The 20,844-nt window shown below is 39.8% G+C and overlaps 1 protein-coding gene across 2 annotated transcripts in view; it reads left to right on the top strand.

The window, feature by feature from the left end:
* LOC127802831 (serine carboxypeptidase-like 18) overlaps nt 1-20,301 on the top strand; it is a 63,436-nt gene extending 43,135 nt beyond the window's left edge. Inside the window, exons 3-14 of one of the 2 annotated variants that reach the window (XM_052338879.1) lie at nt 15,356-15,432; nt 16,047-16,169; nt 16,330-16,432; nt 16,938-16,975; nt 17,065-17,166; nt 17,292-17,378; nt 17,467-17,661; nt 18,270-18,341; nt 18,421-18,539; nt 18,635-18,748; nt 18,843-18,897; nt 19,997-20,301. In XM_052338879.1, the coding sequence (XP_052194839.1) occupies nt 15,356-15,432; nt 16,047-16,169; nt 16,330-16,432; nt 16,938-16,975; nt 17,065-17,166; nt 17,292-17,378; nt 17,467-17,661; nt 18,270-18,341; nt 18,421-18,539; nt 18,635-18,748; nt 18,843-18,897; nt 19,997-20,089 (1,178 nt within the window). In that variant the 3' untranslated portion in view covers nt 20,090-20,301. The remainder of the gene's footprint in view (nt 1-15,355; nt 15,433-16,046; nt 16,170-16,329; nt 16,433-16,937; nt 16,976-17,064; nt 17,167-17,291; nt 17,379-17,466; nt 17,662-18,269; nt 18,342-18,420; nt 18,540-18,634; nt 18,749-18,842; nt 18,898-19,996) is intronic. The other variant, XM_052338877.1, reaches the window with a different exon arrangement.
* The last annotated feature ends 543 nt before the right edge of the window (nt 20,302-20,844 follow it).

Below are 20,844 nucleotides of genomic sequence, written 5' to 3'. Positions count from 1 at the left end.
GTAAGGAAGAAAATAACACTAACTGGATACCTTTTGGGCTGAATGTTGGCAAAGAACTCCCAAGTTAAGCGTGCTTGACCTGGGGTAATCCAAAGATGGGTGATCCCCCTGGGAAGTTCGCGTAGGCTCATCAGGGTAAGTTGTTCCGGTCCTTTCTATCACTCGATGCGGGATGTTACAGGTGGTATCAAAGCCGACCCTTGGAGAAGGCGGTCCAATGAGGGCGGGGAGTGGCGCCGAGGTGAGAGGCCTGATCAAGGAGCGGCTCCTGGTAGGCTTCTAGGATGGTAGCCTCCAAAGGGGAGAAGATATGGGACCAATTGTAAGGTCTCATGACTAGGACATCATGTGCTCAAGTGGGGGAGAATGTAGTACCCTGAGAGCCCAAAGAAGAATATTATATATCGAGGATAAATAAGGAAGGAAACAACACCAGTTGGATACCTTTTACACTGAATGTTGGCAAAGAACTCCCAAGTTAAGCGTGTTTGACCTGGTGTAATCCAAGGATGGGTGACCCCCCTGGGAAGTTCGCGTAGGCCTATCAGGGTAAGTTGATCCGGTCATTCCTATTGCTCGATGCGGGATGTTACAGACATCCGTGCTGACATGTGGTGGATTGACTGATGTCCAAACTTGGGTCTGAGCTATGGGGGCGTTGTTTTTAAGACTTGAAGTCTGCCTCAGTGATGCTGATGTCAGCGGGAATTCAAAAAGTCGTTCTAACAGCGCTTTACTACTCGCATGACTCGAGATTCAAAACGTCTTCCCGAGAGGACGTGATGATGCACGTCGCTATGGTAACGCCCGCTACCCTAGGCATGACGCTTCGTTAGGGTATTAATTAGATGACAGGTGTTGAGATCTTCGTGATGGGTATTTGTCAATGGATGGTCTATGTCCGTTGGATAAGTTTTGAGGTATCTATAAATTGGTTTTTCACTTATTTGTTCGTATTTTTCCATTCATCTTTAAATTTCTATAGCTTTTACCCCTTGCAGATCCTTGCTCCCAATTGCTAACGGTGTTCGATCTCCTTCATCTTCTGCCAACTTTTTCGTATATGGGTAATGGCCATATCCTTGCTCTTTCCTTTTGTTTTTTCATCATCATTTGGGCGTCGCAGGGGGTTTAAGAGAATCACTTGGGAGAGAAGGGTAAGTCTGGGGGCTTTAGCGCTTAGGCAAGGGTTTAAGTTCCTAGCTCCTCTTGCTAGGTTTAGGGAGGCGATCCAAGTCGTGGGGTTCCAAGTGCTAGCCTCTTCTCTTTTCCTGTAACCTTATAGGTGTGCTACCCATGGCTGAACCACCTTTGACTTCATATGATTGGGTGAGCGAATATGTAACCAAAGTCGTATCAACGTACACCACTCCTGAGCATATGAACGCTATGAAGGAGTGAATCTCTCTCTCTGGAACCGTTGATGGGGAGAGGTTATTTGTTTGTCAGTCGTGTTGAGCGAAGGAGTGTGTCTTCATGGAGCTGGGCTAGGCTCTCGATGCTGGGTTCATCTTTATGTATGAAATGTTATTCTCCCATCTTGCGGTGCAACTCCCATTGACCAAGTTTCAGAGCTCGGTCCTGACATTTTTAAACGTCACCCCAACCCAACTGCATCCCAACAACTAGGGCTTCATGAAAGCGTTCGAGATACTGTGCAATTTTCTTGGTTGGGAGTTGAGCTTGGCAGTGTTCCTCCATTTCTTCCAATTGAAGGGGGCAGGCAATGGCAACTGGGTCTCTCTAAGCAGTGTCCCAGGGAAAAAGATGTTGAAGGCTTTCCACAGCTCTTATAAGAAATTCAAGAAGGGTTTCTTTAAGGTGGCTTCAACGGAGAGCCAACTTTCTTTCTTTCTGGACGCCTGGGGTGTGCTTAAATATCCCTTGTTTTGGCAGCATGAGCCGAACACATTCTCGGAGGTCGAAGTTAGTAATAGGAGCTCGATCTTTGAGGACCAAACTTTCGAGGATATACTGACCTTCTCCTCCAAGATGCTCGAAGCTTATTAAGCTCGGGGGTGATCGGGGGGAGTTAGCTAGATATATACTTAGGCTACTTTCATCTCTATTTGTTCGACATTTTTCTTCAACTGCTTATACTTACTCTTTTTCAAAAGATTGACTGTTGAGGAAATAAAATGACGCACTAAGGAGAAGGAAACACGTGCCTCGAGTGCTGGGTCGGTTGCTAAGTTTACCGGGAAGGCTGCTGGCAAGTCCTCTGCCTCTTCTTGTGCTAAGTCAGCTGGCAAATCTACTAGTCAAGCCCCTACTTCGCTGAAAAAGTCTACCTCTTCTCAACTAGACCCTTCAGTGGCCCTTAATGAGTTCGCACCCCTAGTAGCAAGGAAGGAGATGATTGTTGCTGAGGAGGATCCACTTCTGGTGAAGAGGCATCGAGTTAAGGCTGAGCCAAGGTCGTAGGGTCCGAATTAGGAAGTCGCATGCTCGAATCAGCAGCTAGTCGTAGTTACCGAGCTAGAATTGTCGGCTATGAGCCCAAGCTGGGACCGGAGAAAAAGACTTGACATTTGGGGCTACGACAATGCTGAGTCCAATCGGGCGAGTCTTTGGAACCATGAGTTTCAACCTGACAAGTTCGTCGGAGAGCATCTTTCCTCGGGGCTAGATTGGAAACGGATGGAGGAACTTAATCATATTGGGTTGTGTCGCTAAGCCAAGCTACAAGCTCTTCACATGCTAGCACAATTTGGGTATTAGAGTTAGAGGCTTGGGCAATGTCGGGCGACCTTCAAAAGATCGAGGAGGATAGGAAGGCAGCGGAGCGATGAGCCAATAACGCAGGAAATTAAAGAGGCTGACAAATGGGCCTAAGGGCGAGTGGAGGCCAAGATGAAGGACTTGCATAAGCAGACCTAGGAGGCTAAGGACAAGGAAAATAAAGAAAATGAGATCTCAGCAAAGCTGGTTGGCGAGGTTGAGTGTTTGAAAGGGTCGGTTAAGGTTGCCAAAGATCAAGTGAAAGTCGAGGCAGAGAAGGTGGCAAGTCTCGAGGTTGAACTCTCAGCAACTCGTTGCCGTGCTAATCAGCTACAGAAGTCGGAGATGGCTACTCGGGCCGAGGTTTAGCTATTGAAAGACGAAGCTATTGATCAATTCCTTGAGGGCTTCTACCAAGATTTGGAACAAGTTCAGCTTCTATATCCTGAGGTTGATCTGTCATCCTACGACCCTTGAGCCCTTTGAATGCTCCTTGGCTCCCTTACTTAGCATACAACAGCGTAGGTCTTTTATGTTTGAATTCTAATGTAATACCAATTTTTAGTTGCTTTAATAAAGCGCGTTTATTACCCGATATTTGGCATTTATTCTCTGATTAAGTCCATTTTCCTTCACACTATATTTCCATTTTGCAACCCCTACTTCTTAAGTACGTTGGGTAGTGAGGTCAAGACCGTCCCGAGTGCTTTGGGCATTTAAGTTTGGCACGACTTGGGGTAAGTTTAATTGTTCGGATGAGGTGATAAGAGGCTTGTGTGCTGAGTTGGAACTACTTTGAGAATGTTGGCTCGAGGTTGGTTTTGACTAAGTCGATCTGGATCTCGAGCTTTGTAGTGAAAAAGGTATATATATAATTATTCTTTTAATATTAGGATACGGATTCGGAGATAAGCGCTCGTGAAGTCAAGGTGACATTTATCAGCACAGGGTGCATCGCGTCCTTGGGATGCATTACAAGGACATTAATTATCCAAGCGTGTGGCCAAATTGTAAAGCATTTGTGGCATCATTCATGAGGGTGCCGAAGGGTGGCTTATCAAGGTATTAATTAAGGTAGTGTGGAGACTCTTTGATTGTCGGACACACGGCATTAATGTCGAGACATGTGGCAGGATCACAACAGGTGAGGTGACGAAGGATCCTTGGTTGTTGGATGTCCCTCATTGTGCTTATAAAAAGGGGTGGATTCCATCTTACTTTTTCGTAAATTTTTGTTATTCTTGGTCGTTTTTATTTTACAGGAAGCCCTAGAGTTTGAGGATTTGAGGGATGAGGTTGTTGACTCGACTCAAGGCCTTGTCGGCCGACGACAATGTTTCCGCTGATGGTGTTGCAGGGATGACAAAGATAGCTATAGCCAAAGTTAAGCGTGTTTGGGAGAGGGCAATGCTAGGATTGGTGATTTTGAGCGAAGGAAATGCTAGGATTGGTGACCTCATTCCTCTACCTTGGGTTATTGCCACTCATTTTAAGTTTACTTCTGAAGTGATGGTCACATCCTGTCTGGGGGGCTGTTGATCAGCAATTACCATGTTGGGCCCTCCCAACATCGATACATGGCAAGGTTTCCCGTTGAGGTGTGTGTGGCTTTGTCGTGTGGTTTCATGGGAAACAGAACCGAAGAAATGGACGGAGCATGTTCAACAACTACGTCTTCGTAGTATTGTAGGTTGATCATCATAAGATAGAGGGCTAGTTTTGCAATGATGGTTGTTTTATTTGGTTGTATCTTCGTAAAGTTGCAAGCTGATTATCAAAGATGTAAATCTCATAATGTAAACTATGTAATGTGATGAAGTAATGAAATGAGCAATATTTTCGAATACCTCGTAGTGTCAGGCTTTCTCTTTTCTTTCTTTGTTGTAGTATGTTTGATATGAGACATGGTCTTGGCGAGACCGGGGTGACTTGAGGTTTGCCAACGCCTGTTTGATACAAGGTGTGAGTTTAAATGAGAAGAGGTTACTCGAGGCCTGTTAGAGGGCAAGTCTTGGATGAGATCGAGGTAAGTTTGTGCCTGTTTTATACGAGGCATAATTTGGGTGAGACTGAGGTGACTTGAGGTCTATTTGTGCCTCTTTGATATAAGACTTTATTAGAATCGGACCGAGGTTACTCGAGGTCCGTTGGTGCCTATTTGACATAAGGCTTGATTAGAATGGGACCGAGGTTGCTTGAGTTCTGTTGGTGCTTGTCTTAGACAAGGCTTGATTAGAATGGGACCGAGGTTACTCGAGCTATGTTGATGCTTGTTTGACACAAGGCTTGATTAGAATGGGAATGAGGTTACTCGAGGTCCATTGGTGCCTATTTAACACAAGACTTGATTAGAATGAGACCGAGGTTACTAGAGTACTCAATGTTCGTTGGTGCCTATTTAACACAAGGCTTGATTAGAATGGGACTGAGGTTACTCGAGGTCCATTGGTGCTTGTTTGATATAAGGCTTGATTAGAATGGGACTGAGGTTACTCGAGATCCATTGGTGCCTGTTTGACACAAGGCTTGATTTTGACTAGAATGGGACCGAGGTTACTCGAGGTCTATTGGTGCCTATTTTATATAAGGCTTGATTAGAATGGGATCAAGGTTACTCGAGGTTTGTTGGTGTCTGTTTAATACAAGGCATAATTTTGGATCGGGATAAACCAAAGATTTGCCCATCGAGATAAACCAAAGATCTGCCCATCGAGTTAAACTCAGGGGCGTAGGGGCAGACTGACCGCGTCGATCTGATACTCAGAGCATGGCTGGGATCGAGATGACTCGTGGTCCGGCTGTGCCAAACTAACCCCCTCCCCTATCTGATCCCAAGGACGGTAGCACGGTAAAGGATAGGCAAGGCTTTATGGTCCGCCCGTCAAGATAGACCTAGGCGCGTGTGGGAAAACTGATTGCATCGGTCTGATACCCAGAGCGCGGTTTGAGACACACATCGGGGCTGGCTAGTAGTGGTTGTGCTATTTCCCGTGATGAGATATAATTCTTTAGTTGGAATAGGGGATAGTCCTGGAGATGAATAATTTAAGATGGTCGTTAAGATGAATGATTCTTGAGATAAGAAATAGTATTCAAAATAAAGGATTTTTTGTTTGAATAACTTCCAATTTTATTGCCGATGGGTAACCTCATAATATATAGGCAAATGCCTGATGGGAATACCATACGCTAGAAGAGCATAAGACAAGACTTGGGCTTGGGCTTGTGTGAGGACATAATGAATAATGAATAAATGAAATTGATTTAATTGACTGAGCAGATTTACTCAATTGAATGATACAGGCAAAAGATATTTAGAATTGTTACTTAGCTATAATATCTTCACAGGCTGGCTGCATTCCATGATCTTGGAAAGAGCTGCCTTGAGAGCTTGGCCATGTGGTACGCTCTGTTGCCGAGATTATTAATGATTCGGTAAGGGCCTTCCCAGTTGGCACCGAGCTTTCCTTCCCGAGTTGTTTCCTTGCGCCTTCTATTTTTCTCATGACTAGGTTTTCTTCTTGAAATTTTTGGGGTCTGACCTTTTATTAAACTTCCGGGCTACCATTTGCTTGGCAGCTTGCTCGCAGATGTGAGCCTAGTCTCGAATTTCTTGGATAAGGTCAAGATCGGCTCTTTATTCCTCGTTGTTGATGTCCTCTTGGAAATATTACCGCTAAGAAGTGGGCTTCCCAACTTCCCCCAGGATCATGGCTTCAAACCCATAGGTGAGTCGAAAAGATGTCTCCATGGTTGAAGTTTGAGCCGTGGTATAGTTTGACCATAGAACCATGGTGAGTTCTTCTAGCCATGCGCCATTGGCTTAGTCAAGTCGTTTCTTGAATCCAACCAGGGTGATTTTGTTGGTGGCCTCAGCTTAGTCGTTGGTTTGCGAGTGCTCGACTAAGGTGAAGACCTGGCAAATACCAATCTCTTTGCAAAATTCTTGAAGTTTGTTGTTGGTGAACTGTGTACCATTGTCTGAAGTGAGCACTCCGGCTAGGCCGTGGTATCAACAAATGATGTTTTTCCAAAGGCCCCGAGTATGTGTATCCCCCATTTGTAAAACAGTCAGGAGCTGCTAAGGTTGTAGAGCTCTTCTGGTGGGGAATGATGTGTGCTTGGGAACATTTGGCATTTGTCACAGCACTTTACATAGGTTAGATAATCATTTCTCATCGTCAACTAATAGTATCCAGCTCTCAATACCTTCGCTGCCAAGGATCGACCTCCAATATGGCTTCAGCACATTCCTTCGTGCACCTCAATGATGATGTATGCAGATTGGTGTCTATGCATTTGAGGAGAGGTGTGAAAAAACCTTTTTTGTAAAGTTGACCTCCAAGCAGGGTGAAGAAGCAAGTTGACTTTTTAAGCTTCTTGGCTTCCACAGCGTTGGCAGGAAGCATTTTGTCTTGTAAGAATTGGATGATGGCGGACCCCTAGAATTCTAGTCTTATCTCCATGGCTTAGACATCGGCTAGGTTGATGGTGGCCGAGTCCAAGACTCTTGTATAATAGACTGGTTGTTTCCAGGTTTTTTTGTGTTAGCGAGTTTTCAGAGCAAGTCTGCCCATGAGTTTTGCTCCTTGGGGATATACTCAATATTAAAGTATTTGAAAGACTCGGCTAAAGTTCTGACCTTGTGGAGGTATCGGCCAAGCAGAGAGTCTCTTGCCAGGAAACGCCTTTGACTTGATTGGTCACCAATTGGGAGTCACTCCTTACAGCCACTTGGACTGCTCCCATTTCCCTTGCCAAATTTAGTCCAGCTATGAGGGCATCTTATTCTGTTTGGTTGTTGCTTACCTTGAAATTGAAACAGAGGGACTACTCGATTATCAGCCCATTGGGCCCTTCTAGGATTATGCTAGCTCTGCTTTCCTTGATGTTAAAGGCTGGGATTTGATGTGCTTTTGGGGTTGGTACTGTATGCCAAATTCGGAGAGCTCGACTGACCATGCAATCATCCTTCCCGAGTGCTCGGGCTTCTGAAGCACTTACCGGATTGGTTGATTAGTTTGGATTATGATCTGGTGACTTTGAAAGTATAGCCTAAGTTTCCAAGTTGTGGTTACCAATACCAGTGCTAGCTTTTTGATCTTCTGGAAACGCAGCTCGGGTCCCTATAAGACCTTATTGATAAAGTACACCGACCATTGTGACTTGTTTTCCTCTTTGACTAGTACAGCGCTAAGGGCGTTTTCAGTAATGGAGAGATAAAGTGAGAGTTCTTCCCCAGGCTCCGATCTTGAAAGGATAGGGGGAGTTGCTAAAAGGCCCTTAAGCTTTTGAAAGGCATCTTCACACTATTCCGTCCACTGCAATTATGTCGGCTTCTTCAAACATTGGAAGAATGGCAGACCCCGATCTATCGATCTTCAGAGGAAATAAGATAGGGTTGTTATCCTATCGGTTAGTCACTGGATTTTCTTTTGATTGATTGGGTTGTGCATCTCGAGGATAGCACTGCATTTATCGAGGTTGGCTTCGATCCCCCAACTGGTCAACATGAAGCTAAGGAATTTTCCAGCTTGCACCCTGAATGCGCCTTTCTCAAGATTAAGTCTCATATTGTGTTGCCGGAGTTGGCTAAAAATCTCAGTCAAGTCTGAGCAGTGATCCTAGCTTTTCGGCGTCTTAGCTACCATATTGTCTACGTAGACTTCGATATTTCGGTCGATCTGCTTTACAAACACTTTGTTCATCAATTGTTGATATGTTGTGCTCACGTTCTTCAGTCCAAACGGCATAACGCAATAACAGAAATTAGCATTCTCTATGATGAACGATGTTTTCTCCTCGTCATCAAAGCACATTCGGATCTAGTTGTAGCCAGAATAGGTGCCCATGAAACTTAAGTATCTGTAGCCGGAGGGCCCATCTACAAGTCGGTCAATGTTGGGCAGCGGATATGAATCCTTCAGGCATGCTTTGTTCAAGTCGGTGAAGTCAATGCACATTCTCCACTTACTCGAGGATTTTTTAACCATGATTACGTTGGCTAGCCACGTGATATATGGGACTTCTCTAATGAATCCATCCCTGAGGAGTTTTGTTATTTCCTCAGCAATCGCGTGCTCCCTTTCTTCTGGGCGACAAGTCTAACATTTGGATCTAGTGCCAGCTTGTGGCAGAAGAATGATGGATCGATTCTGTGTATGTTGGCAAGTGCCCAGGTAAAGAAGTCGATAGTCTGTTATAGTAGACTATCTAGTATTTTCTCAGCTCGCTCGATAATATAGAGACGATGTGGGCTACCTACTCTAGGCAGGGACCTAACCTTACGGAATGTAGTTCCTCTATGGGCTAGGGGCGGCTATCTGGGAGCTCACCTCATGGGTCCAGCTCAATTGTATGCCCACTGTGGTGTGAAGCCTGGTTGCTAGTGCCTGCGGCTTGACTACCGCTACCGAAAGTTCAATTTCCCTCATCATCTTTGCTGGGTCTGGGTTTCGAGCCCTGGGGCTGTTGTGGTAACACTACCTGGCTTCTTTTTGATTAGCGTGAATGACTCCGACCTCAGTAGTCGACACTAGGAACTTCATGGCCAGGTGGGGGGTTAACATAACTACACCTAAGGTGTTAAGAGATGGGTGGCTGAGGAGAGCATTGTATGGTGTCTGGCAATCAACAACCAGGTACCGGACATTAATAGTTTTGATAAGCGGGGTCATCCCGAACATAGTCAGTAGATCGATGTACCCTTGACGCCTATCTACTCTCTTGAAAAATTGATCGAATTCCCATGGAACGGCTTGAGCCCTTTTTTTCGGATTCCCATCTTTTTCAAAGCTGATAAGTACAGCAAGTCAGTTGAGCTCCCTTGATCAACAAGGACCTTTTTCACCAAAAAGTTGGTGACGACGACTGAGACTACCATGGGGTCATCAAGGTTTTGATCGACGCCCTCAAAGTCCTTGTCAGTGAAGGAGATTACCAGATGTTGGGCAATTCTTCTTGGCTTTTTCTCGGTATTGCTTACCAACATCACTACCCAAAGGTGTTGTTTTCTTACTGAGCTCAATTCTCTTCCACCCGTAAAACCTCAAGAAATTGTGTCAATGGCCCCCAATATCTATTCAATTGGGGGTGGTCTATCATTCTGCCTTTCATCCACTCGTGGTCGCCTCTAGGGGCTGCAGCTCCTTCGTCAATCCGGATTACCTTGAGGGGACCGTCTTCGGTTTATCCTATAAGTGTATTAGCGAATGTGGCCCTCCTTGACCAGGTGCTCAATCTATTCCTTTAAGGTAACACTTTCTTTAGTTGTGTGCCCAAATATGCAGTGGTAATCACACGGCTTGCCAGAATCAGTGTTACCGCGAGGAAGTCGTTGCTCCATGGTGTCCAGGGGTGGGATAATCCTTGAGTTATTAACTTCCTGAAGAATCTAATCTTGCTTGATTGTGAGGGGAATATAGGTGTCGTAACGCAGCCGGTGGGGCTTAGGGATCCAAGCTAGCTCCCTTCATCCCTTACTGCGATCTTTATTTTCCCGCCTCCAATCGAAGCCTCTCTCGGGATTGTGTTGGTGCCTAGTAAAAGGCCTTGATTGGCTGACTGGCTATGGATGAGCTTGTGACTAAGTATCATTGTGTCAAACAGCTGACACCTCTTCCATGTTTATGTGGCCCGCAACCCGTTGCTTGAGATAGTCTAGGTTGGCGAGGGACTTCCGAGCTAGCAAGTTGGTGAAGGGACCTGGTTTCAGCCCGGCCATAATAGCGTGTAGGGAAATCATCCGGTTTAGATCTCTGATTTAAACGGCTTCCTAGTTGAACCTGTGTAGGAAAGCTCGGAGTGGCTCATTTACTCCTTGTCTCAAGTTGATGAGACTCGCCAATGTTTTAGGTGTGCCGGGCTAGTGGAGAAGTGAGTAAGAAAGCATGTGGTTAGCTTGAAAAAATTGTGGATTGAGTTTGGTTCTAGGAAGGAGAACCACGACATGGACGACTTCTTTAATGTGCTGGGCAATGCACAACACATGATCGAATCTGTGCTCTCGCTCAAAAGCATCGTGGCGTTGTACATGGTCAGGTGCTCCTGGGGGTCAATAGTGCCATCATATAGCTCCAAGGTATTGGGGAGGCGGAAACCATTCGGCAAAGGTACCGCCATGATGAGAACAGGGGTGTGGGTGGCCCGAAAAAATAGAGGGATGTGGAAGGTGGGGGAACAGGGATATGGGTGGCCTGGTGGTGTTGGTGGCAGCTATCTTCTACGTCGTTGTCAACCCGTTTGCTGCACTAATAATGCTGTTGATTTTAGGTTAACTCAACAACTTGATTTTGGAGTTATTGGATAGTCTGGAGGAGGACCTCCATGGTGATTAGGTTTTCTGGGGCGTGGTTAGTGTTTGGATTTTCTGAGTTAGGAATGTTTCTGATTCTGAACATGGGAAGATGGCTGAGATTGGATATGGAATGTTTTGGTGAGACTTATGGGGTAGGTATGTAACGGCCGGCCTCCCGGAGCCCCTATCGAGCATAGAGGATCCGTGAGAGGGTCATTATTTGAGTGATACCGAACAATAACACAAACTAAAACTCGAACATCGCCCCTATTAAAACCATATCTTTTTAATCACATAGCATTCCATAGATGTTCTTGCATAAACATTCAGATCGTGAGCCCTCTTGGCTTACATAACATTTATTTAACTCAAAATTATAAAACATTACACAATGACACCCAAGACCTAGGTTCGAGAGAGCTCTACACTTGCTATCATGGCTCGATGAACTGAACCCAACCCCGTCGAACGTACATGTTCCCTTGGACAACTCTCTTACCCGGAATGATGAAAAGCAAACATAAGTCACAAGACTTAGCAAGCTCATGAAAGAAAGGCTGTAGGGTATAGACAAGACTCTTCCCATAACACCCCATGCAATTCGTGCCAATGCAACGTCATTTCATGCCATGCCCAATACTTGCCTTATTTCTAAATGCATAACAAACAATGAACTTCACATAGACGGTCCTTGGGGCCCACATAAAACATACACTGATGCCCAAGTCCAACATACAAACCTGTTGGCAACCTTTTATAGGCTACTGTTCCATTTCCCTTACACGTCCATTTCCCTGTCACTATCGTCTTATCCTGCCGTTGCCGTGGGACTCTAACCCCCGGTCTTGTCGTGGACCACGCTGCCGTGGGTCTCACCCTAAGGTCTTACCATGGCCACGTCCACCACCCATACTCAACACTTAAAACCGCACATTCTCGCCATGCAGTACAACAAATAAGAAATGCAACGGCTTTTATAGCGTCAACGTGATGACAAGGCCCCCATAAACTAATCATCAGGCCATGCTACGCCCACATAGGAATTCACACATGCAATATACTCTAAATGCACCAGCTCACCTAGAGTACCCAAGTTGGTTCTTAGACCAATCGGGTCATGCAAATGCTCACACATCCCGACACACACAAAGCATATCCCCCAACTGAATGCAACTCAATCCCCTGCAGCACACACATTATGCTATGCACAAGTCAAGGCGGGAATCTGGCAGTACCAGGTCTTCTGGTCGGTCTAGCACTTATCGTAACTGCCAATGATTGGCGCCCATACATCTAGCCATCAACTGCCATGACCCACGGTCGACAATTAATGGCTTTGTACCCCATACCCTTAAACACCCAAAGACTTCATTAAACTTAATCACTTAAGCTTATCATTTTGCACACTTAACCCATGTCAACATAGACTCCATTATGACATTCACGTTCTCATCCCATTAAGCCATCTCCACATTCATAATAAATTATTAATATAACCCCATTAAACCATAATCAACTCTTCTAAGAACCTAGCCCATCGGGTACGGCATCATTCCCAAAGAAAGCGGAGCGACACAAAGCTCCATAACGGTCGAAATGAACGACATCAAGATATCATTTCTTAACTCGTTCCATTAACAATAACCTTATTAATATAATATAAATCATAGAATGGTTGCCACGCGGATTATTATTATTAATACGTGGAACCGAGTCACGGTGAGGGAGAGAATAAAATACTAGTAACTACGGAGACTTTTACGGGAAATAAAGAACACGAAGAAAGGGTTAGGAGCTTGCATTTTTTTGATCGATTCTTGCCTCTTTTGTGCTTCCGGTGCAAGTAAAATGTTTTGTTGCGTTTAATAGGACCATAGCTTAAATTAATTAAATCTGACCACTTAAAATTTATAATTTAAACATATAACGCTTCTACTAATTTTTACCCACATACTTGATCACTTTCCACACCAAAATAATCCCAAAATCCCCTTATTTTTCATATATTTTCCTTCTTTTTTCTTTTATTTTCTTTTCTTTCCTTTCCTTTCTTTTCTTCTCTTCTCCTTCTCTTTCTTCTTCTTCTTCTTCTTCCCCGCCTCTGCTCTTGCGCGCCATGCTTCTTCTTCTCTTTCCCTTTCCTTCTTTTTCTATTTCTTTTTCTTTTCCTTCTTCTTTCTTCTTCTTCTTCTTCTTCTTCCTTCTCTTCTCTTCTTCTTTCCCACACCCACTGTTCCTTCTTCTTCTCCATGGCGCACGCACCAGTGGCCACCTACCACAGCCGAGCCCCACCAGCCGTCGTCGCTGCTTCCAACGCCGCCATTGCCGGGCACCCCAAACCGCACCGCACCGCCCCGACCGCCGCAAGCCCGCTGCCAACTTCACCGCTGCTACTGCTTCGCTTGGCTGCCATGGCCGAGCTTCACTAGGCCAGCTCCCATGGCTGCCGCACCCGGCTGCCTCCGGCCACTAGCTCTCTCTCTCTCTCTCGGCTCCCAGTTCTCTCTCATGAACTATGCTTTCTCTCCCTCACTCTCTGGTTCAAAATATCAGAGAAATGGCCATTGTTTCAATCTTGGCCTCCAAGCCATTCACACGCACCACACATATATATACATATATATATATAATTAATTTCATTTCATTTAAGTTAATTTGATTTATTTTTTATTTATTATTAATATGATTATTGTTATTATCCTTATTATTATTTTTTTTTTACCATTATTTTGGTTTCTATTATTATTAGTATTATCTTTACTATTATTTGGTTACCTTAATTACTCAAATACTCAATACGGACCTTAGATACTGGAATTTAATAATTATTATAGTCTCCAAATTTCGGGATGCTACAAGGTAAGTTTTATCGAGCCTCACGGTGGGCACCAGATGTTCCTTTTTGGTCAAAAGGATGGTCGGATGTGGGCCTGCAATGGTCGAGAACAGATTTCGGGGGGTAGCTGATACCTGCAAACACTTCGATGCTCAAGTGAGTAAAAGAATAAATTGACATAGTATCATTAGACTAGAAAAAAACATATTTGGGCTCTTAGTAAAGCTAGTCTATATAAAAGGATGAGAAGTCCTCTGCATACATACTTGCATTGGACGTTGCAGGTTGATAGGACTAGATATTCGGTGCCAACGGGACTGACGGTGACATGGTACCGACAGGGCTGACAGTGGATAAGATCCACCATTAATAAGGATGTGATCTGTCATTAATGAAAATTGACTCTTTAGCAGGTGCGAAAGTATCCAGTATGCCATGGTAATAATATTGTTGCAACCTAGCGCAGGGCCAGGGCTGAGGGTCGAGATTGGACCGTGGCCAAAGGTCGAGATTGGTCAGTGTAGTCTAGATATTTAAGTAATTTTGGAGAGAATGATTACACAAAAGAAAGAAGAAAAAGATTATATATGGAAAGAACCATTTACAAGAAGTTCATTGATGAAACTACTCTAGGAGACAACTTTCTTCACTATTCATTCCTCGACTTAACCTACCACTTGAGCAAACAAATCATCGTTTAATCTAATAATAGAAAACATAAATTGGATATAAGATACAAAATAAAAATAGATAAAAATGCTTGTGTATATAAATAAAAGTACTTTTTTATACATCTTATGAAATCTTACTAAAAAGAAATTTACTGGATAATAGTCTTGCCCAAGAAATGAAAATTTTGAAGACATTCCTCTTTAATTGCTCTCCAACGACTAACTTGCTTTGACATATATGTAATATATAGGGACATCAAATGTTTGTTTCTCTTCCATTATAAATTATGGTTGTTTGGGTAGTGGAAGACATTTAACCAAGTTGAAATTTTGATCCAAAAAGGAACTAAAATTCATAGAAAAAATAATGTCCTCTTAATCAGGGGATGTCACTTTGGACAACTATCCATTTTAGGTAACATTTTTTATCCTATAATATTTTTTTTATTAGTATTGATTCATCATGCCATCGCTCTAAGATTAGATACAACTACATTGATCATAGTAAAAGATGTTTTAAATAAAAGGATTTCATTTATAATTTTCCTTGTGATGGCTTGGAAGGAGGTGGTACTTGTGATTTTTCGACTTAAGACACATTTATTAGACATAACGATTAAATTTATTTATTTTAGAAAATAATTCAACAGAATTCATCGAGAAAGTTAGGAATAAGGTCTGTATTGATAAGTGGTGCTATGATATTACTGATTATTATTATTATTATTATTATTATTATTATTATTATTATTAACAAAAATAATATTATTTATATTTCTTAACTTAATTTATAATGTAAATAATTTCTTTTTCTAATTATTTTGTATGCAGGCCCAATGGAGTTTGACATTCAAAACTACACTGGAGGCTTACCCAGATTGAGATATTATCCTGACACTTGGACTAAGGTATTTAGAATTATTTTTTTGGATTGTTTTTTTTAGTAAAGATATAGATTGAAAAAATATAAGATATAAAAAGCATTCTAAATTTTCATCATTTTTAATATATTTGTTAAACTTATCTGATGACTTTAAAAAAAAAAAAAAGTCACATGATTTCTTATCTAAATTTTTTTAAATATACTTATCTCTCCCTCACTCAAGATAAGTATATATTCGTTCTTACGGATAAAAAAAATGACTTTTGTGTCCTTTATTGTATTTCAAAAAATTTAATAAATAGTTTCATAAAAATCTTAAAATGCTTCTCAATTTTATTTTAATTATTTCATATCTTAGTCTAAAAAATATTTTAATGTTAAAATTTTATCATACTTATTTTAGAGAACGCTACCTTAAAAAAAACAAAGATCTACAAAAAGATTTGCAAGTATGTCAACGTTGGAATAGCGTTTTTGCACTTATAAATCATTGCCAATTTGCTTTTAAAAATATAATAATTAATACATTACACTATTTTACTCAAATTTAACATTTGTGAAGACATCCTCTATTAACATCTTATATATTTTTATTAATATAAAATATCATCATAAATGTTAAATTTATGACCACGACAGACAATTAGTATGATATTTCTAGATCAGCCGGTGGGCAGTGGATTTTCCTATTCAAGAACCCAAGAAAGTTGGCCATCCTCAGATTCAAAGTCGTTTGAACAATCCTATGAGTTCCTCAAAAAGGTAAAAAAAAATACCATTTATAATTATATGTGCGGATCTATGTATCAATATTAATATCTTATATTATATATCATATTAATATATAATATCTCTAATTAGATTGTCAAATTTCAATTTTACTAACCAAATTTTCTTCTCTGGTGGTGAAATTCAAATGCAGTGGCTCGAAGAAAACCCACAATATCTCAAAGTTCAACTGTTTGTGGGCGGTGACTCTTATGCTGGGAAAATTGTCCCATTAGTCACCAAACTGATAGTAGATGGTAATAGTTATAACGGAAATATTATTTACACATTTTTGTTACACTTTTAATAACACGGTGATTAAGAAATTTGGAGAGTTCTCAAATCCAATTGAGGTGTCAAATTTTTATCAATCTAAATAAATATTAAATGTTAAATGTTAAAATTTACTAAATGTGATGCATTTATGTTTGTAAGGATGCGATACAAGTATAATATATTAATATGCTAACTATAACAAAAGTGTCACAAATAAGTGTCAACATAATTTTTTTTTTTTTAAATGTGTACATATACATAGAGCTCTACCTATTGTCTTGTTGTTCAATACTGACTAGGAAACTGATCATTGGGACCTAATTGAGTCTCCACCTCCACCCCTAATGATCTATTGTCACGTCATTGTTAGGCAACATAATTACTATTAGACTAGACGCCAACATAATTGTTATATATATATATATATATATCTTTGGCCTAAACCTCACACTCTCAAGCTTGATATTCTGTTTTATGTTCTTGAAGGGAATAAAAATGGTAGCACTCCATATATGAACCTAAAGGTAGGTATATAGTTTTGCTAAAAGTGATATTTTCATTTTTTTTAAATTAAATTCTGAATGAGGTTTAATGCTATGAATGAACATATCAGGGGATGGTGCTTTGGAGCCCCAGAACTGATTCCATCATTGATGAGAACTCCAAAGTAGTATTTGCTCACAGGATGGCCCTTATCTCAGATGAGATCTATGAGGTATTTATTTTAAACCATTCTTCCCCTTTCATATTCGGTGGTCTATTCAGTTTGAACTGAATCGACGAATGCTCACCCTAATTACAAAAAGTATTTTAAGTGCAATTAACATATGATGTTAGCAGAACGCCAAGGAAGCTTGCAACGGGAGCTACTCAAATGCAGCCCCAAATAACACAGCCTGTCATCTTGCCATCAGCGAGATAACAAGGGTGAGAGAAGGCAACTATATATACATACATATATATATCTATATGGGATCTATTTAAATAAGCCTGTGGATGGTTGGATTGATGGCAGTGCATTAGGGATCTATTTCGAAGTAACATATTGGAGCCCAGATGCCTATTTGTGGATCCTCCTCAGGCCGAAAGTGACGCAATCCATGCAGAAAGAAGATCCCTTCAAGCTCAAGCTCAAGAAGAAGATGAAGATGAAGATGGCACCTTAGATTTTCTTCTCTCTCCTCCGCGCATCCCAGATCTATGGTGTCGAGTAATTCTCTCTCTCTCTCTCTCTCTCTCTCTCTCTCTACACATATAATTATGAATCAAATTATAGTCACTTTTGCTATTAGAAATTTAAAAATTAAGGATTCGTTCTCTTGGTTATTTTCAAATAATTTTTAATTTTTAATTTTTTAAAATAATAAAAATACGTTCTCTTTATTATAAATAAAAAAAACTCAAAACAACAAAAAGTTATTTGGATTGTTTTCATTCAAAACAAAGTCAAAACAAAACACATTTATTTATTTATTTATTTATATTTTATTAGTATAATAAAAAAAATATTACAAAATTCATTAACTTTAAAATGTAGATATTTTTTTAATAATGTATAAATATTAAATATTTTTAATTTACTAAATAATCAAATTTATTGAATAAAATATTATTAAAAATTATTTTCAAAATTTTAAAAAAAATGCGTTTTCTAATTTTCTATTTTGAAAAATAATTTTTTAAAATGTCAAAGAGAACGCGTTTTTAATTTTTTAAAAATAGATTATCAAAATAAAAAATTAAAAATAAATTTAAAATTCAAAACTAAAAATTAAAAAACAAAAAGAAGACAGCCTAAGTTGTTTCCATCTTGTACAGGCATTTAATTACGTGCTCTCCTACGAGTGGGCAAACGACATAGGTGTTCAGGAAGCTTTACATGTTCGACTGGTACATACCCTTTATGAATTAGTTCTAATGTTATAAGTAACGAATTCATTTTACTTAAATATATATGATATGATGTAAGGGAACTGTGGCGTATTGGATGAGATGTAACTTCAGCCTATCATACACCAAAGACATACACAGTATTGTCCCTGTTCATGAGTATCTCAAAACCATAGCGTTGCAAGTTCTGGTGGCAAGGTAACCCAGTTTTTTCGAGTATATGTATTGGGCAAACTCATCATCTAACACGCATAATGCATACATTGATTACGCTTCTTTGATTCTCTTAACAGCGGCGACCGTGACATGGTTGTTCCATTTGTGGGCACCATCAAATGGATCAAAGCCCTGAATCTGTCTATTAGTGAGTACTGGAGACCGTGGTTTCGAGATGGCCAAGTCGAAGGGTAATTAGCGGTTTATATTACAAGCTTTTTAATTTGATAATCTTAGTATTAAACGTAGCTTTGAATCACTAAACGTACCTATTTGTGGATGCAGATACACAGAAAAATTTAACAACAATGGGTATTACTTAACCTATGCAACTGTAAAGGTAATTATTAAGGGAAGGGCTATTAGCGTCAAAAAGTCAAAAAATTTCGACTTACGGCGAGTTTATTCAATTCTTCTAATTTTGACAATTAAGGCCAAATTTTTAAAATTAGTAGCAATTTTATCCAAATTAGAAAAACGAGCTGCCCAACCTTATTTTAATAGCATTTTTATAATAAAATATTAAATACATTTTTTTAGTGTGTGAATTTAATTTTATATTTTTTTATAATAAAATGTTAAATTGTTATATAAAACTGTATTTAATAAAATTGTACTGCCAAATAGCCTATTTTTTCAATTTGGCTAGAATTGCAGAATTGAAAAAATAGGTTGCCCGATGGTACAATTTTGTTAAATATAATTTTATATAACAGTTTAACATTTTATTATAAAAATATATATATCATTCAAATGTATTATATTTGTTGTGTGATTCTAAAAAAAAAAAGTGATTGTTTTAACATTTATGTGTAATATAGTTAGAGCGTTTATGTTTTTTTTTTTTGGCACCCTTTTAAGGGAGTATAATATTCTATCTTATATTTTAAAAAATTCTAGTGAATGTATATATGTGTGTATTACTTTAATTATCTTTGTGAAATAATTATTTATTATTGCTTATAAAATAATTTTGTTATCTGTTGAAATTTTTTAGGAACTGTATAAAAATAAAATGAGAGTGAGTGATTTATTGTGGAGCTATCTAAAAAATTAGTCTGAGATGGAATGAACTATTTGTTTGGAACTATTTAAAAATAAAGTGAGGGTGATTTGTTTATCTGATCTTTCTACAACAAAAAAATTAAACTCACACACTAAAAAAAATATATTTAACATTTAATTATAAAAAAATTACTATTAAAATAATGGTCGAGCAGCCCGTTATTGCAATTTGGATAAAATTGTAACTAATTTTATAAATTCGACCTTAATTGTCAAAATTAAAAGGATTAGATGAAATCACCACAATTCAAAAAAAAAAATACTTTTTAGTGCTAATAGCACTAAGGGAATTAGCTTTAATTTGATTAAAACATTAGAATTAAAGAAATGAGAAAATTTACAAGATTTTTTGTGGGGTGTGTTGGGTTGAACAGGGGGCAGGTCACGTGGCTCCGGAGTTCCATCGGAAGCAATGTTATCACTTATTCGATAGATGGATTCATTCCTATCCTCTCAAGCCAAATTAAGGGGAACAACCTTCTGGTCATCAAGGACTTAATTAATTAGTGATTAGTCTTCTCTTTGTGATAATTATGACTTAAAATTCTTATTTATTTGTGATTGAGTTTCCTAATTCGACCGTGATTATAATTTCGAATTTAATTATGATTATGATGTTGTCAAATTCGATTTTATATGAGATCTATCTCATCTGGAGAAATATTCTCATGCATCATCTTCTAATCAAGATATAATTTTCTGTGTTGATCCATAAATGATTTTAAATTTATAAATACGTGCTCAGGTCACATGAAATAAAACACAAAGTATGTGCTAATATCACATTTGTATTACAAATATTTGGTTAGTGATATTTTATTCTTTGTCTGTGATTTTTCCCGATTTGAGTTTTTCACGTTAAATTCTATGTTCGTGTATGGTTGATTGGTTTGATTGCGGTTTGTTGTCAATCCAATTTCTTAACAAACTAGTATCAGAGCCGTTGCATCAAACCATCAGCATCTAACAGATCTTAGCTATTTATCTACATCATCAGCATCAGCATCAGCATTATCTTTTTCTTCTTCTTTAGTTGGGTTTCTGGTTACCTAATAGAAGTAGTCACAGTTGCCGCCAGCACTAGCCATTGCCACCAGTCATCGTCGTCAACCCTATCGCCATTAGCCACCGCTGCTTCCATTCATCTTCCTCTCTATCGAAGCCTCAACCAGATCTAAAACGTTCACCTTCCTCCCTCGTATCATTGGTCGTTGTCAATCAA

The sequence above is a fragment of the Diospyros lotus genome, chromosome 5 (genome assembly GCF_014633365.1).
Source record: "Diospyros lotus cultivar Yz01 chromosome 5, ASM1463336v1, whole genome shotgun sequence".
Classification (NCBI taxonomy): domain Eukaryota; kingdom Viridiplantae; phylum Streptophyta; class Magnoliopsida; order Ericales; family Ebenaceae; genus Diospyros; species Diospyros lotus.
Note: the sequence above shows the minus strand (reverse complement) of the source record. Positions and strands in the feature narration are given on the sequence as shown.